Source organism: Euprymna scolopes, chromosome 41 (assembly GCF_053919585.1).
Source record: "Euprymna scolopes isolate OS-2025 chromosome 41, ASM5391958v1, whole genome shotgun sequence".
Taxonomy (NCBI): Eukaryota; Metazoa; Mollusca; class Cephalopoda; order Sepiida; family Sepiolidae; genus Euprymna; species Euprymna scolopes.
This window is the reverse complement of record NC_136522.1, coordinates 27,017,575-27,036,988: the sequence shown is the minus strand read 5'-3', so window position 1 is coordinate 27,036,988 and position 19,414 is coordinate 27,017,575. Positions and strand designations below refer to the sequence as shown.

Genomic DNA, 19,414 nt, shown 5'->3' with positions numbered 1-19,414 from the left:
TTCTCTTCCTTGCAACTCTATCTCACAGAAGAGATGTTGCGAGTTTGTCTTTGATGTATCGTTATTTTCATGGAAAGTGTTCGACTGAGCTTCAATCTATGGTCCCCCCTCGCCAAACTTTCACAAGAAACACTCGTCTAGCTGTAAACATTATCAATAATTCCCCCACTCTTTATCTGTGCCTAAACCTAAACGCAGATTCCATGAACAAAGCTTCTTTCTTAGAACTGCACGCCTGTGGAATTGTCTTCCGTTTTCCTGCTTTCCGGCTGACTACAATATGGTTGTGTTCAAGTCTAACGTAAATAAGTTCTTGATGAGCCGTTCCATATAAGTTATCAAATTTACCAAATTTTCATTACTAATGATTACTATATTGTCCAATTTCTACTGTACACTCTTTAACCCTTATCCTTGAGTGGCCTCTTGGCCTTGATAATGTGGTGATGCCTATGTAAAAAAAAATCACAGAGAAAACATCTTTTCTCTCTCTCTCTCTCTCTCTCTCTCTCTCACACACACACACACACACACACACACACACACACACACACACACACACACGAATGTTAGTCGACGTGTTTGAACATTGATCTCTTGGCAAGAGAGCAATTGGCCATTGCAATCGGTGGTTGGAAAAGTTTCTTATAATTGTTAAAGGAAATGAATTTTATGTTCGTAGCATTGAATGTACCCATTCACTTATGGCCCTGTTAACAGACTATACTTTATTTCATATGGTTCAGCCATTGTTTTGGATGTGGGTGCATTTAGTTTGCTTGCTTTTTTTTCAATTTTCTGTTCAGTAAAACAAAAGTTATGATGAATTTTCTAGTGTTAAAAATCGTAAAAATATCTAAGGAGGTAAGCAACGCTTTTTATGACTGGTTTCCATAGAAACCATGTCGCTTCAGTGACTACTGTTGCTCCCAATTCACTGCTCTCGCGAAAAGATAAATAACAAGTCAACTGCAAAGAATGTAGGCTCCATCTACAGGGTTAGAAAACTTTTTACATCTGCCAGCACCCTATATCTCTATAAAGACACAATTCGTCTATGCATTGAGTATTGTTGCTGTATATGGGCAGGTGCACCGACTAGTTTTAGATAGGGAACAAAAAAAGAGGTTTTTTTTTACCTAATAGCTTAATGAATCTCTTACTGTCTGCCAATCTCCATTCCCTGTCACATCGCAGCAGTTTTCATCCCTGTACTTGTTTGACAAGTGATTTCATTTTTTTTTTCGAATGAATTTACTGTATTTGTACATCCTTGATGGAGGTATCTCTGGTCTATTTAACTAGCAGCAAAATCTCACCCCTTTACTATAAAAGTTCCTTGATGTCGGAACTTTCTACTCTAATAGTTTCTTTCATTGGATCGCTTGTTCTTAAAATTCCCTCCCTGCACCCTATTTGCCTGGCTATACCAATATGCAGAAATTTAAATTTAACGTGAACATGCTAGCCAATTCTCTATTTAGGATGCCTCCCTTTAAATCCGGTCCTTAGCACAGTAGTTCTCCATGCTTCATTGGCAATATGCCTTATTTTGTGTGAAAAAATAAGGTCTTTCAAAATTGAGGCATGTGCTAATCTAGAATGCCCTTTTTTAAGAGCTGGATTTCTCTCACATTAAAAATCCATCTTGTGTCTAAATCTGCCCTCGTGGGAAGACAGGTAAATAGGGACAAGAAAAGAAGAAAAAATCTCCAAATATTTTAATTTTGTCTTATTTATTTTTGTTTTATAGCTTATTGTAAATCGGGCTTTGAAAAGAAAAACGCGGCTGATACCTGTTCTAAATGTCCAGAGGGATTTTTCCGTGTTCTAGAGTTGCTTGACCCATTTGCTCTCTGTACTAAATGTCCTGAAAATTTCACAACGGACGGAGAAGGTGGAACAGAATGTCCATTACGTAAGTATTATAAAACTGTTTCTTTATAACAAGTGTACGCCTTCTTTTAAAAATCATGGAAAATATTACGCTTTGGCAGTGCCTGAATTGGCGAAGTTAAAAAAAGAAAAAAGGAAAAATGTTTCAAACTGGAAAGTAAAAGAAATACTTTAAAATTTATGAATCAGTATTTCTAAACTGATTCATACATTTTAAAGTATTTTTGTACTTCATCAGAAAGAAAAAAAAAATAAAACGTCTCATTATAGAAAAAGATTGAAGTTACAATAACATTTATATTTGAAACCTTATGTAACAGTTCCATACCTTCCCTAGACATTCTCATCCAATAAGCAATGAGATACTATCAACGTTACCCCTCATCACGTGTTAAGAAATAAAAAAAGAGGAAATAAGTTCATCAGTAGAACCATGGAGAGGAAGTTGTTCACCAAGGTACACGAAAGGAAGCTGAATAGGATTGGTAATCAAGGTGTAGCAGTCATTTAGTACAAAGTGCCAAACAATAGAAGTCAATGTGTTTAGAGTTAGTTTATAATCAGTTTGGCGAGCAGCAATGATTTTTGCGGCAGATTATAACAATTAAAGACAATTTAAAGACAGTCTTATGTTTACTACAGTTGAGGACAGCGTCCAGTTTGGGACAGTTGGCAGCTGTGAGTACCCTCAAGAGAGATTAGTAAGAGATTGGGGTCAACACCGGGTGAGAATCAATCAGCCGAGAAGAAAATCGCTGAGGATTGACGTAACTCTTTCTACACTATGTAACTGTATCACACACACACACACACACACACACACACACACACACACACACACACACACACACACACACACAGAACTTAACTGATTTTCATCATGTATTTGCCTTATCATGGGTTCTTTTCACATCATGACTACGATGATAGATATTGGTCAAGTGTCACTAAAATCGACACTAGCAAGAAACCCGAAATTATGGACGTGCAAAAAAAAGTTAGATTCGACGTTTGTTGTCGTGTGAACACGTTATCGCAACAATAATAATTACCAGGTAATCATTACTATTATTGACACAATTTAAAAAATAAAAAATAAATGCAGTTGAGTAATTAGTCAAAAACAATCTACATTGCTTTACTTATTCATTTGTGGCCTATTTGCTTTAAAATATACTTAATGTTTAAAACACGTTTTAATCCAATTTATTTACCCATGAATAGTGATTGAGTAAAATAATCGGTGGCAGCCATTTTGATTTTTGACAGAAACTAAATACATAACCGGAACAGAAGCAAGTAAAGGTCGAATACTTGGCGTTTGCATTTTTGGTCTCTATCTGTTTCCGTAGCTTTTGGTTGGGCTTCTCGATGCCATATTAGTGAGCAACAAATCATATATTGGTGAAAAGCACCCCCACCAAGAATTTATAAGCACGCTGAAATATTTAAAACTGTATACATGCTCTAATAAACGGTTAGAAAAAATCGGACGAGTTTCGAAGCTTCTTTCTTCCTCTTCTTCCCCTCTATCAACACATAAATGCCGTAATTCTGCAGGCATATGTAGCAAATATCTAGAATCTAGCTTGGGATATGACGTGCTGAAGAAACAGTGCCCGGAAAACTCGTCCATGGAAAACTAATTCATTTTTGCGAGGTAAGAAAACTGGTTCATTATTGAATAGATACAGATTGAAAACATTTTTATGACCGTTCTTGAAGAAGATATTGCTTTTGAAGGGAACTACATGCTCCATAATATTTAAAAAAATATTTTTGCTCGTTTACTGTTGTTTTAAAAAGATAAAATTGATTTTTCTAACTGTTCGTTTACTACCAAGCTTTTTAAGTTTTTAGTGGTTTAACTTATTTTAAAGCGTTTATTCAGTTAAAAACAAGTTTTGTTGCGTGTTACTTTAGAACAAAAAACTGTCCGACATGAGAGGATCGCATCTTGGCCGTCTCGCTAATCGCTTAAAATAGAAAATTAAAGAAAATATTGAGGTAGCTTTAATTTAAAAAGAGCCCCTCCCCTCCAAAATAAAATAAATTTTAACATTTTTTAAATATAATTTAGGGAGGGGGAGAGCTTTTTAAAAACTATATCTCCCTCAAAAACAAAACAATAAATAAAAACAACAAAAAATGAAATTAAAAAGATTCTTGAAGAACGGAAGTACAGTTTTCGATAAAATTAATAAATTTCTTTATTTTATTGATTACATTTTTCGTAATGATTTAACCATTTTGAAATAAAATAAGAAAAATAAATAAAAATGACTATACGATAGATTTTCAGCCTCCTCTTTCCCGCAAAAAAAAAATTCCGATGTGTATTTACAGTTAATTACAATTTTTATATTTCTAGTGTTTAGGCGTTACATTTCTTATTGATAATGATATTTTTGGAGTATTAAAAAAATAATTAACAAAAAAAAATAAATAAAAAACAAGGTGAGGTTTCGATTCTTCTCCGGAAATTTCCGTTAGTTTTAGCTTTGTTTTTGTTTTCTAATTCGATTAATTTTTTTAGTAATACCAAATGCACAAACTTATTGTTAAAAAACAACAACAAAAATTCATTCTCGTTATTCAAGAATCTTTTTAATTTCAGTCTTGTTTATGGTTTTGTTTTTCGCAGTAAGTGCTCGTCTGAGCTCCAATCTATGGGCCGCCTTGCCAAACTTTCACAAAAACTTTCCCCACTCTCTATCTGTGCCTTAATCTAAATACAGATTCCATAAACAAAGCTTCTTTCCTAGAACTGCCTGATTGTTGAACACTGTTCCATTGGTATACTTTCCATCCGATTACAATACGGTAGCCTTCAAGTCCAATGTAAACAAGTTCTTGTTGAGCTGCTCTCTTAAATAATCCAAATTCTACTCAATCTACATTGTTAACGATTACTAAACTACCATCTTACATTCATTACCCTTTATCCTCGAGTGGCCTTCGTGCCTTGATAAGTGGTGACTCCCTAGTATAGAAAAAAACAAACAATATAGCCATTTCTCTTGGTAACATTAATAACGCACTTTAAACATTTAATTTAACACACAAAAAATATAATGTCATAACCAAACATAAATACAACCTTAGACGAAGACAGCACATTGAGGACACCCTCATATCCTTTGGAAATAATCAAGCAGGCCTGGCTTCTTTTACATAGTTACATTTAAAATTCTATGATCGATTTACTTTCAGCCACCGTTACTTTGTGGTCCCTGGCCTTGGTAAATTAGATGTAAAATTGTGTTTTACTGAACGAAAGCAAATGAACAATATATACAGACGTGAATGCATAATAAAGTGGGAATAAATTTAACATAAAACAATAGAAGGGTCACCAGTTAGGAAGGCTGATACGTGAATGACTGTGGGCTTTTCTTTTGCAACTTGCCTCCCACCTCTCTCGGCTAAAGGCATGAGGAAGAAGGTTGTTGAGCGTACGTTCTGAGTTTTTTTTTTCCATGCAGCCGGCTGTTCAATTCCTTGTGTCTTTAGCTTTCGGATATTTTTATAGGAATTTCAAGGGAAGTGCCACCAATAAGGAAGTACTAACTTAAAACATGAACAGAGTTTTGTAATTTCATAAAGCACAAAATTTGTAACAAAACATTCGATACATGATACAAGAATATAAAAGTTACTTTCAATTACGTGCAAACACATGTTTTGTAAAGAATGTTTTGTAAATAGCAACAAGTTAAAATATTCATAGCGTAAATAGGCATGTGTAAGTAATATACATATGCGAGTATTTGGCAGCGTGGCATTGTGCATGTTTGTGTTTTGGTTAATCTAGTTCTTGTTAGTATGTTGCAAGTTGATGAAGGCTGATATGTGAATCATTGAGAGCTTTTCTCTTGCAACTTGCCTGCACCTCTCACTTTTATATGTAAACTTTAGGAAGTAACGAAAAGAGTGTATCAAAAATTACTTGAAAAAAAAGAGGCTACGAATTCAAGCAATTTGGTTTTTGGCGTTCGTCAGGATTGCTTCTCAGTCTTACTACAGATTGCTCCCCCCAAAAGACTAACGTCTCTAGCCTTACATTCCATTTTCGTCTTATACTACTTGTAAATATTGTCTTTTTTTAATGCTAGGAGCCCCCATTATTTATACAACACTTTATTAAAAACTAGCAGGACCCGTTAACTGCGTTGCCCGGTGGAATCCCGTCTCCCCCCAACAAAAAAGTAAACTAGTACGAAAACTAGTCTGATTGAATAATAATGGAAAGTATAAACAGAAGTTTCGTAGTAATAATACAATAGCAGTAAATTAAAATCCAGTTTTATGTCGTCTTTTTTTAACGTTTAAAAAAATAATTACGACTTTTTTCGCTACACTTTTTTGAGTATTATCATGTCAAAAACGGCGCTTGGAATAGACATCCCAAACTCCCCATGTTAAGAACGGCTTTCAGAATAGACACCACCAACCTCCCCATCTTAAGACCGGCGTTCGGAATAGACACCTCCAACATTCCCATGTAAAGTATTCAAAGTAGACAACCACCTTTTTTTTTTCTTTTTTTTTTTGTGTGTGTGTGTGTGTGTGTGTGTGTGTGTGTGGAGGGGAATAAGTCTCCCAAATCTAAAGAAAGTAAATTTGGGGATGCAGAGCCGATAGGAGAGGAGTTTATCACGTGTGCGTACAATCCTGGCAGTCAGTGAATTACAGTGCATGATACAGGTCTTTATATCTCGTCCTTGTTACTTCTTATCTCCGCAAAATTTGAATAAGATTTTCGTAATCATCATTGTGGAAAACCTTAAAAAGGTTCTCATTCTAAAGAAAATTGTAAAGTTGGGCCTAATGTATAAATTTACCCCCACCATAAAAAATAAGTTAACGTGTGCGCAATTTCGAGAATCAGTCCGTAAAAGAAATGAAAATCAAATACTCCATCTAATTCGGTTCTCTTATTAATGAAATTTACGTTCAAACTGTAGAGTAGGTAATTGGACGATAAAATCGGTACGACCTTAACTATAAGGGTGATGCAAAAAAGTAGATAATAACTTATAAAAATTAGTTATCTACAAAGATATGCGATAAAAATCAATCAATGCAAAAAGTTTACGTATTTTTATAGCTTTGTATTATAGGGGTATTGCAAAAAAGTAAACATACAATCTAGTTAACTACAAAAATAGTTTATCAGTTTTAAAATGCGGATATTTCATATATGATGTGTGTGTATATATATATATATATATATATATATATATATATATATATTTATTTATTTATTTACCAGTGGTGAAAAACCGGAATAGAGTGCTCAATGTGTAGCCAGAGCAGTATATAAGAAATTTATTACTGTGAGTCCAGAATGAGTTTACATATTGTTTCAGCTAGAGGAAGATCCCCAAAGAGAGGAAATGTCCAACTAGCATCGTCAGAATTCATTTTTGCACCACCCTTATAATAGAAAGATATAAAAACATGTAACCTTTTTGCATCCATTGATATATTTTTTCTCGCATTTCTTTGCAAATATTTACATATTTTTCAATTTGTGCTTACGTACCTCAATTGACAGACCTACCCGCGTGTTAGAAATACCCATCTATGAATTCTGACGATGCTAGTTGGACATTTCCTCTCTTTGGGGATCTTCCTCTAGTTGAAACAATATGTAAACTCATTCTGGACTCACAGTAATAAATTTCTTATATATATATATATATATATATATATATATATATATATATATATATATATATATATATATATATATATATATTCAAGCAAATATTATTAAATACAACGGAGACATTTTTTCTTATAATTCTTTTTTTCAATTTTTCAATTTTTCGTATTGTCTTTTTTGTTTCAAAATCAAAAATATTAATAAAGGATCCATACATGTTGCTGTTACGAGCGCTTTCGATTCGTCCATGAATCATCATCAGGTGTTAAAAATACAGGATTGCGAAAATGAGGATTAAAAATGAAAACTAAAATATATATATTCAGTGATGAGTTAAAATAAAAGTCGATTAAGAATAAAAAAAAAAAACAACTCTTCACCGGTGATAAAAACGTTGGACCAAACCAATGTAGTGTATAAATTTAAATGCTCTATTGGAGAATGTAACTCCAAAAATAATACATACATTGGGCATACAACAACAACGTTGTCCCGGCGAATAACTATGCACCTTAACGACACAAGCGCGATTTACAAACATTTAAAAAAAGAACATAGCTGTCCCCCCTCCAATGTTAGAAAGGTCCTCGTTGACAACACAAAAATTATACAACGGGAAAATAATGTAAAAAAATTAAAGATTCTTGAAGCGTCGTACATTAGAACTCTTCAACCTAATATAAATGACATTGCATTTCAAAAAAGCAGTAACGTTCTGAAATGTCTTGCGTAGTCCGTGTTGGACGGACTTCGTACATTGTGTTTACGAACTTGCTGGTTTTAACACTCGAATTTTTAATCGACTTTTATTCTTAATCGATTTTGTAAATTTAAATATTGAACCAGTGTTTCGTTTTTCTACTTTTTTTTTACTTTGCTTATTATTAGCGACACCCAAAAACACCCGGGTACCACCGATTTTTTAAATTTTAAAAGAGACTTATTGAAGCCATTTTTCACGTGTTCATTTTTCTGTTTTCATCGTTCGTTTGCGTTACGTTAGTTTTTTTCCCCGTTTAAGTGTTAACGTTATTTTCTTTTTTTACTTCGCTTATAACAAACAAACCTACGTCGTCGTCGTCGTAATGTTCGACGAATTCCGGCCGCGCAACTGTCAATTTCGTTCTTAAATAAATTCAAACATCTTTCAGTAACTCATTCTGGCTGGCCGATTTTATTTTCAAACTTCGCCTCAGGGCTTCGGGTTCGACCCCCCCCCCCACCGAGTTCTTTTTTTTAACACCACACACACCTACAAACACCCGGGCAACGCCGGGTACCCTCTAGTCTATATATATAAAAGGCAAAATGTGTGTGGCCATTTCATGTATGTCTGTCTCGCAAAGGCTTTTTTCGCACACGCTCCCGGGGGGGGGGAGTTACTATCGCTTAGAAGTATTTATATATTCCCTATATAATAATATCTAGGATTTGGGAACACGGGTCGCCTCTAGATTTATTTACGTCGACTTTTATGAGATTCTCGTTATTTCGCTCTGTCGTTTGTTTGTCCTGCTTTTTAGTATAAATTTTTTTTTTTTTTTTTTTTTTTTTTTTTTTACAAAGGCATCACCACATTATCAAGGCCCAGAGGCCACTCAAGGATAAGGGTTAAAGAGTGTACAGTAGAAGTTGGTCAATATAGTAATCATTAGTAATGAAAATTTGCTAAATTTAATAACTTATATGGAACGGCTCATCAAGAACTTATTTACTTTAGACTTGAACAAAACCATATTGTAGTCAGCCGGAAAGCAGGAAAACGGAAGACAATTCCACAGGCGTGCAGTTCTAAGAAAGAAGCTTTGTTCATGGAATCTACGTTTAGGTTTAGGCACAGATAAAGAGTGGGGGAAATTATTGATAGTGTTTACAGCTAGACGAGTGTTTCTTGTGAAAGTTTGGCGAGGGGGGACCATAGATTGAAGCTCAGTTGAACACTTTCCATGAAAATAACGATACATCAGAGACAAACTCGCAACATCTCTTCTGTGAGATAGAGGTTGCAAGGAGGAGAAAAGGACATCTCCTACGAGGCTACGAAGTCTATTTTGAACTCTATCAAGGCAGGACAAGTTCTTTCTAGCAGCTCCTGCCCAGATGTGGCAACAGTATTCCATCCTTGGACGTACCTGGCTCTTATATAGATAGAGAATAGCATCAGCAGTGAGATATCTACTGGATCGATAGAAAGATCCCACCATTTTTCCAGCGGCCTTGGCAACAGATTTGATATACGTGTTCCATTTAAGATCAGGAGTAATGGTCAAGCCCAGAAGCTTGTCAAAACTTGAGGCCTCCTGAAGACGAGAGCCATTCATTTCAATTGATGACAAATGTGGATTAGAATGTTGATGATGTAAAGAGAGAAGCTTGGTTTTAGATGCATTAAAAGTAACCAGCCACTCCTTTCCCCATTGTACTACGTGCTCAAGATCAGAGGAGAGAGAATTGGAGAGAACTTGCTCGTTTACTGTCTTAGATGTGGTACCATAAATGGTAGTGTCATCAGCATAAATGTCTACAAATGATGTAAGGATATGATTTGGAAGATCATTAATGTAGATCAGGAAAAGAGTTGGGCCCAGGATGGATCCCTGAGGGACACCGGCATTAATATTGTGAGCTTCTGATTTTTGCCCCTCAACTACTACTCTTATGAATCTATCAGAAAGAAATGATTTAATAATTGAGAAGACTTTTCCAGCTATACCATAGCTAGCGATCTTATGAAGTAAACCTTTATGCCATACCCTATCAAAGGCTTTAGATATGTCAAGAGCAAAGTGAAACTAACTTCAAACGGTGTCTTCTCGGCATCTCGCCGGGAAATCTCTAGAAGCAATCAGCTTTGATCAATGTGGGGACAAACTCCTTATATCAGACAGTTGCTATTCAATCTGGACAATGGGGAGCTGGTTTCCCCCTCCCCAACATCTTGGGGAAAAAACAGTCAAACTTGGGTAAACAAACCCAACAAAAGTTAAGTCCGCTACTTCTATTTGACCTCATTAATAAGGTCAAATAGAAGCAGCAGAGTTAACTTTTATTGTAGCTAGTTAAATAAATAAATTCAAACGTGTTTCTGTTGTATGTCGCGGTGGCCCAGTGGTTAACGTCGCACGGTTTTTTTTACACTTTAATTTCCAACTTTGCCTCAAGGGTTCGGGTTTGATCCTCATACTCACCTACCAAAACTTTTTTATTTTACCCCCCTCCCCGGAGTTTTGATTTACCCAAAACCACACACACCTCCAAACACCCAGGCAACGCCGGGTACCCCCCGCTAGTCTATATATAAAAGCGAAAATGTGTGTGTCTTTGTGTGTTTGTATGTCTCGCAAAAACTTTCGACAGCGGCGACGGATTTTCACAAGTTCGGTATCATTTTGAAGCTCCACATCTTGGACGACAAATATCGAAAAATTGGGCAAAATCATTCATTCTTTCATCCTTAACCATTCTCTTTTTTACAAGGAGGGGTGAAAAAAAATGGTATCTTCATGACAAGATTGCTTTACGCATGCGTCATTACGCGCAAAAGACGTTGTACATTGAATTCGTTTTAAATGTTATAAAAACCGACCTCCTTCCATCCACGCGTCTATAGCGCGATGGGTTAAGTAACAGCGTAGATATCTAAAGATTTCAGTTCAATCCCAGTTATCAGATATACTTTTTTTCTCGATTTTTAAACATTTAATATTGAAACGAGGTTATTTTTACCATTTTTTTTTTCGGTTTTCGCCGTGTTTTTTGTTTTTGTTTTTCTTTTTTTTTCCTTTTTTGGGGTTTTTGTTTATCCGATTGTTTTAAAGAAGTTTTACGTCCGTTCGCTGTTTTATTTGTTTTTTTTTTCAATTTATGAAAAACAAGTTTAAACAGGGTTATTAATTCGCTGCTTCTTTGCCCCCCCCCCTCACTTACACACCTCCAAACACCCGGGCAACGCCGTCCTTTTTTTGTGGGGGGGGGGAGGTTTGTTTTCCCGATTTAAAAAAAAGTTTTACGTTAGTTGGCTGTTTTTTTTTGCTTGGGTTTTTCCGATTTTTTCAGAAGGTCTTTACCCCCCCCCTGCGCACACACCTCCAAACACCCGGGCAACGCCGGGTACCCACGCTAGTATATATATATATATATATATATATATATATATATATATATATATATATATATATATATATATGTTTAGAGGTACAGCATTTATATAAAAATTTAAATAGAATGTGCGGAAATTTCTCGAGAGCTCCTTCGGCCATCCTCTCGTCAGGAAAAAATCGATAGCATACAAAACAATATTATTGGCGAAATTAAAGAGCACTACGGGGGAATTTGTTACAGAGAGCAGACTCAAAAAACCATTAAAATCTTCTTTATGAGTACAAAAGGAGACAACAAAAACATTTCTCTTTGGGGAACTTTGACCCTTTTCTCCCTCGTTTTCTTTCTTTTTTCCCTCGTTTTTTTTTTCTACCTCGTTTTTTTTTTCTTTTTTTTTTTCTCCCTCGTTTTCTTTTTTTTCTCCCTCGTTTTCTTTTTTCTCCCTCGGTTTTTTTTCTTTTTTATTTCTCCCTCGTTTTCTTTTTTTTCTCCCTCGTTTTCTTTCTTTTTTCCCTCGTTTTTTTTTCTCCCTCGTTTTTTTTTCTTTTTTTTTTCTCCCTCGTTTTCTTTTTTTTTTCTCCCTCGTTTTCTTTTTTCTCCCTCGGTTTTTTTTCTTTTTTTTTCTCCCTCGTTTTCTTTTTTTTCTCCCTCGTTTTCTTTTTTTTCTCCCTCGTTTTCTTTTTTTTCTCCCTCGTTTTTTTTTCTCCCTCGTTGTGACAAGTTTCTGTTAATCGTCTTTTTTTTCTTAATTTTGGCGCATCCAAATTCCCCCGTAGTGCTCTTTAATTTCGCCAATAATATTGTTTGTATGCTATCGATTTTTTCATGACGAGATGAAAACCGGAAGAGCTCTCGAGAAATTTCCGCACATTCTATTTAAATCTTTATATATATATATATATATATATATATATATATATATATATATATATATATATATAAAGAGAGACAAAAAGAGAGAAACCTTTACGAATAGCAATATTTATTTTGCGGTTTTGGAGCAATTATGGACCATTATAGGATGCTATACTTGTTTTGTTTTTCTTTGCGTTTTCTGATATTTTTTTTTTTTTTGCATTTACTATTTCTGTGGACGATTTTATTTACTTTGATATTTTTCAGCGATTACCTAGACTTCAGTTTTAACGTAAATTTCATTGTCTACGAAAGCACTTATTTGGTATATATCTGTGCTTATACCAATTTTGCTTTCTGTGGAGTATTTTTATTTGATTTTCTTTTTTTTCCAGAATGACGATTTTCTGGGTTTTCGACTATGCTGATTAAGAAAATTTCATTTAAACTTTTGAAAGACAAGTAGTTTTCGAGATATAAAGACCTGTATTATGCCCTGGCTGTCAGGTTTGTACGCACGCGCGATATGCAAATCTACTTCTCTCCTACAAACACTGCCACTCACCAATTTTTTTTTTGTTTTACCTACATATTAGCGAGTGGGTATGCTGACAACGAATATCACGGTTAAATTTGGGACAAATATTTCCACCCCAAATACTACGAAAGCCGTTCTAAACATAGGCAACGTGGTGGTGTCTATTCCGAAAGCCGTTCTTAACATGACATTACTTAAAGAAGTGAAAAGTCGTAATTGTATTGTTTTACACGTTAAAAAAGATGATATAAAACTGGATTTTAATTTGCTACTATTCGTGGAAGAGTTGAAAAGAAGAAGACTTGAACAACAAACGGAAACAGTTAGGACTGCTACCACTGATTTCGACCACTCTAAACAGTTAATATACAGTGAGAATCCCTAATTTCGAAAACTTCTGTTTTTACTTTTTATTATTATTCTAATGGGCCATTTTTCGTAGTTATATTAATTCATACTAATTTACGCATTCCCTTAATTGCGTTTTATTTTTAGAATCCAACAGTATCTGCAGGTTATCGCCCGAACCAGCAGTATCACCAGTGGAAGCCAAATTATTTCATTTCAGCTACAATTGCCAGTATCCACAATCGCCCAGAGACGACAGTGGCCACCAACAACAACTGTAATTTTATTTTATATAAGGTGGGAGTATCATGCTTCCACCGGGCAACGCCGGTTAACAGGTCCTGCTAGTAATGAAATACTTTTTACCTGACTTCCTAAACTCTTTAAAAAGAAGTTTTTAAAGTCACATGATCGGCCTATCTCCATTGAAGTTTGAAACACATAGTAAACGTTTATATATGATTGGTCTAAACACATAGTAAGCGTTTATATGATTTGTCTGTTTGTCTAATGTTTGTCTTTCTTATCACTGAATTGTTTCACAGGAATTTGTCCAGCTGGAACGTTCCGAAACACTGCAAACAATGAATGCGAAGATTGTCTGCAAGGTTATTATCAGCCGAATGTCACCACAGGCTTGTGCTTTGAATGTCCAGAAAACTATACAACCTTATCGACACAATCAAAAAGCCAAGCAGACTGTATATGTAAGTAAAAGATCCATTCTCTTAAATCTTTTTTTTTTTTTCAAAATTTAAAACTTTAATTAAACTAAAATAATTTTAATCCCAAGTCATTCATGGGCAAATTCCCAATTCAATCAGGAGACAAAGTTGCGAGTGTTCGGGGAGTGGTACAACACAAACGCACGCATTTCAGCATACGTCGATGTCGAAATACCCTGGCCAAACTATCGTTAAAAAAATCATCCGCGCATATAAATCGAATCAGAAACTCGAAAACAAAATTGAATAAACTTTTCTCATGCGTACCTATTATTATTTTAGTAAAAATGAATTACTATTTCGGCGTGTTTTTTACTAAAATAAAATATAATTATTAATTCTTTCATTAATTCTTTTTCACTGCAAATGAAATATATAAATAACGAAAAATAAAAAAAACTAGTTTCTTTTTGATCAAATAATACGACAAATAACAATAATTTTTTCCGAATACAAAATATTTGAGATTCAAAACATTTATTGTATAAAAATGTGTCAATATATAATTGTAAAAACATTTATTGAAAAGTCTGCAGAAGAAAATATAATTTTAATAAAACAATTTCGTAATGAAAGCAACATTGGAAATTTATAAAATAAAAAATAATTAGCAACGACGCATGAAAAAAAAAATGAAAGAATTAACAATTTTATTTTAGTAAGAAGGATAACGAAACATTTTAATCAGAAAGATGACGAAATAGTAAAATAATAACGAGGAAATACGTCTTTCTTGGTAATAATAAAATAAAGTTCGTTTCATTTTGTTTTCGAGTTTCCGAATCGGTTTTTAAGTTTAATATGCGCGGACGATTTTATTAACAGTGATTTGGCCAGGGTATTCCGACATCGACGTATACCTACATTTCTGTGCTTTTCTTTAAATGTGCCTCTGTTTACAGCTGCGAGCCACGTTTTGCCGAATTGAGTTTGAAATACATTCAGAAACTTTTTTTTAAATAAACGGAAGTAAGCTGAATTAATCTTGGCTTTAGCAAATAATTAAAAATAAAGCAGAGTAAAATAAATAAAATAAATTAACTTTAAATAATATTTCTAAATCCAACAATTAAAACAATTTTATTACTAAAATCGATTAATAACACCAAGCTAATTATTAAATAAAATGAATTTTCTTTAATTAAATGTGTAAATTAGGCAAATACTTTAGTGATTTCTTTGAATAAATAGTATATATATATACATATATATATATATATATATATGTATATATATATGTATATATATATATAGTATATATATGGTATATAAAAATAGCATATATGTATATATATACATATATATATAAATAGTATATATATATAGTATATATATGTATATATATATATATATATATATATATATATATATATATATATATAAATTAGGAGGGAATAAAACTGTATTAAAGTCGTTTTCTCTATGAATATTAATTTGTGAAACTGTATATTTTGCATATATTAATCAACTTGTGGAAAAACAATCAGACAGAAATACAATTTTATTATAATAGATAAGAAAAAAATCCCAGCGTGGATTAATCTACGTTTCGACGATATTCATCATCTGCTCAGGATTTAAGACTGACGAAAAATGATCAAATTGAAGACAAATGTACTAAATAAAATATAAAATAAGGTAGAATGAAACGGAAAATACAGACAAAATTTGAAAAAAAATGTTATTAGCAAAAGTGATGTTCAATGGTGTTAGTCTCCCCGCTCTCATTCACACTCAGTAAATACAACAGCCAGACAGAACGCGCATAAGTTTCTTTTTCACTAGAAAAAGAGAATGGACAGGGAAAAGAACAGACAGAGAGAGGTTAGGACGCTTTTCTGCAACGTGTTCTCGTATCAATCTTTTCGCGCGCACACACACACACGCACACGCACGCACGCACACACACACACACACACACACACACATGTCATCCACAGACAGTTCTTACAGGGTGACCCCCCCCCCAAAAAAAAGAAAGACGGGCCCCAACTCTAATTAGGCCCCGTTTCTTAGTCTATGTCCGAATGAAATGAAACTTTGGTTATAACTAGTTTATTATATTCAAAACATCACATCAAAACACTAGAGTCTTTGGCCTTTTTTTCTCCACTCTACAGCATATTTAGCTTTTGTTTTTTCTTAGTCACCCTGTATATGCAGTGTTTTATTAACACTTATGTTTCTTTTCTGGTGTTCGCGGGGAGGAACGTAAAAATGACTTGTGCCAACAAGTGCGCAGCAAATATAATCTGTCTTGTACTACATAAATGAATAGTAATAGTTATTAAAAAACGTTCAACGACAAAGGAAACGTGAGAAAGGCTACATGACGTGAGAACAAAACTATTAATGCCAACAAAAACAAAAAACAAAACAAAAAACAAAATAGAACACCCAAAACAAAAAGAATGTGCAGGCACCTTCTGGGCGCAAGTGTATTTCTACGTGATTGAATCTTTCGCTGCTGAAATTCGTAATATTATGGTGTTTCATTTTTATTTATTTACTTTTTTTGTATCTATTTAAATGAAAAATGAGGGATGAAAAATTAATTAGGAAAAACGTTTCCCTTTCTTTGTTGTGTTGCTTTTTTTTTTAATTAAAGTTTGAACATATCTCGTGCAAATGTTACGAGGTGAAGTTAAAATATTTCGTTGCTGGTATACGTGTAGGTGTAAAGTTTATGAACAATGGCGATTTTCTCTTCGAGGGCTTTGAACCCCGCAATTTATTTTCACTGAAAAGATAGACTCGTAATTAATTCTCCTTTGCACGACTTGCTATCGAAATATCTTGCTTTGTCGGCAAGGACCTTTTTTGTCCCGATCTGTTTTCTCACTCACCTCGTTCGCCACTAACTATTTCTGTGACCTTTCCTCCTAAGTAATAAGTTTCTTGTGATTCGATAGACATGCCAATCAAAATGAGAAGCTGACATAAGATGTGCCCCATTCCGTGCCAGGGAATTCCTGCCCTACCATTTAGACTGATGTTTTGGTGTAAAACAGAGGAACATGTTTCAGCATGTCTCCCCCTCATAATCTTTGCGTTTCTGTGACAAAATATGTTACTATAACACTATTTTGTTTTATCACTGCTTTCAGTATATATATATATATATATATATATATATATATATATATATATATATATATATATACATTACATTTACATCTGATCTACCTCTGCATTCCATGTTTAAAAATGATGTGACCTCTATAGTATCAGACCTGACCGAATGGTTAATTGTAGGCATAGACCGATTCATACCATCTAAAAAATTCCAACAAAAACCTAACAGCCAGCCATGGTTCTTTCCAGAATGTGCTTCTGCCATCGTGCACAGAAATCACTTTTTCCATAGCTACCAACGTAATAGATGCACTGAGACTAAAGCTGCTTTCAGGACTGCCAGCAACCACTGTAAAAGAGTAATAAAAATGCAAGAAAGCTATATGCTCAGTCCGTTAAATCCAAAGTAGTCGAGCAGCGGCTTCGTTCCCACCAGCTTTGGCAAATAGCAAACAGGATCCTGAACAGAAGTGCGCGTTCTATCGAAAACATCATCAATGAACCTGAGGTCATCTCGTCAGCATCAGACAATGCCAAACTATTTGCCAAGAACTTTGCAGCTAATTCTACCCTATGCGACGAAAGCCATCAACTCCCCGTATTTCCTCCTATAACAGACAACACACTATACAACATACAAATATCTGTGCGTGAGGTCGCCAAGCTAATCAAGAACCTTGATTCCAGTGAAGCAACTGGCCCTGACGGCATTTCAATTATAGTGTTAAAAAAGCTTCAACCAGAATTTGCCCCTATACTTACAAAACTACTTAAGCGTTGCCTTAAGTACTTCCCCCCACCCTGGAAAACCTCATCAGTATGCCTTATATTTAAGAATTCAGGTTATAAGTCATCTCCCTCTCAATACAGACCAATGTCTCCTGTGTGTCATGAGTAAGTTGCTGGAATCCATATTAAATAAAGAAGTAGTCAACCACCTCAGCAGAAATAACCTTCTTAGTGACATGCAATATGGTTTCCGTTCTGCTAGATCTACAGCAGATGTGCTAGCGGTTATATCTCATAGGATTAGTGAATCTCTCGACAAAGGTTTCTTTTCTGGGGTAATTGCTCTTAACATATCAAAGGTCTTTGATAAGGTATAGCATAAACGCCTACTTCACAAGATTTCCAGCTACGATATAGCTGCAAATGTTTTCTCAATTATTAATTATTTCTCATAAGAGTAGTGGTTGATGTGCAGGAATTGGAGTTCTTTGATATCCCCCCATATGGGACTATACTAGCCACATTCGACGTTAGCAGCCTATATAGCAATATCCCACACAATCTAGGAAAAGAAGCTATCGCATATTGGATTGACAAACATACACAGACTTTACACCCCAGATTCAATAAACAATTCGTGATTGATAGCACCGACATAATCCTCAATAACAACTCTTTCCAATTCAATAAAGACAACTACATCCAAATAATAGGCACAGCAACGGGTACCAAAATGGCACCGACATATGCCACCCTTACACTCGCTTTCCTAGAAGAGACCCTTTATGAAAGGATAGAGCAAAAGTACGGGCACAATATAAAAACACTCTTCATAAAATCTTGGAAAAGATACCTAGACGACTGCTTTATCCTCTGGAGAACCTCATGGGGGGATATCAAAGAACTCCACACTTTACTACAAAATCTACACCCAAAAATAAACTTCACACTAGAACAAAGCCCCACAGAACTACCTTTCCTAGACATCCTAGTAACAATAAAAAACAACAACATAATCACAGACATCTACCACAAACCCACAGACACTCAACAATACCTCCACTTCAAAAGCCACCATCCTAAAAACTGTCTAAAATCAATACCCTACTCCCTAGCACGTAGAGTCTGCACCATAGTAACAGACAGACACCTCTGTTCAACTAGACTGAATGAACTACAAATAACACTGCGGAAAAGAGGATACCCACTACCACTAATACAGAAAGGTATTGAACTGGCTGAAAAAATTCCAATAGACACTCTAAGAACCCCAAAAGAACACAACAAAGAACAAATTCTAGCATACGTCTCTACACAGAACACAAACAACCCAGAACTATTCACACAGATAACAAAAAACCTTATCCTCCTCAATCAGAACGACAAACTAAACAACATACTTAAAACAACAAAAATAATAAAAAGCAAACGCCAACCCAAAAACTTAAAACATATCCTAACTTCCTCAAAACTCGT

The 19,414-nt window shown here is 34.6% G+C and overlaps 1 protein-coding gene across 1 annotated transcript in view; it reads left to right on the top strand.

Moving 5' to 3' along the window:
* Positions 1 to 19,414, top strand: part of LOC145266449 (uncharacterized) — a 303,389-nt gene that overhangs the window by 81,614 nt on the left and 202,361 nt on the right. The window contains exons 10-11 of the mRNA XM_080122125.1: positions 1,754 to 1,918; positions 13,955 to 14,116. Coding sequence (XP_079978251.1) covers positions 1,754 to 1,918; positions 13,955 to 14,116 — 327 coding nt within the window. The remainder of the gene's footprint in view (positions 1 to 1,753; positions 1,919 to 13,954; positions 14,117 to 19,414) is intronic.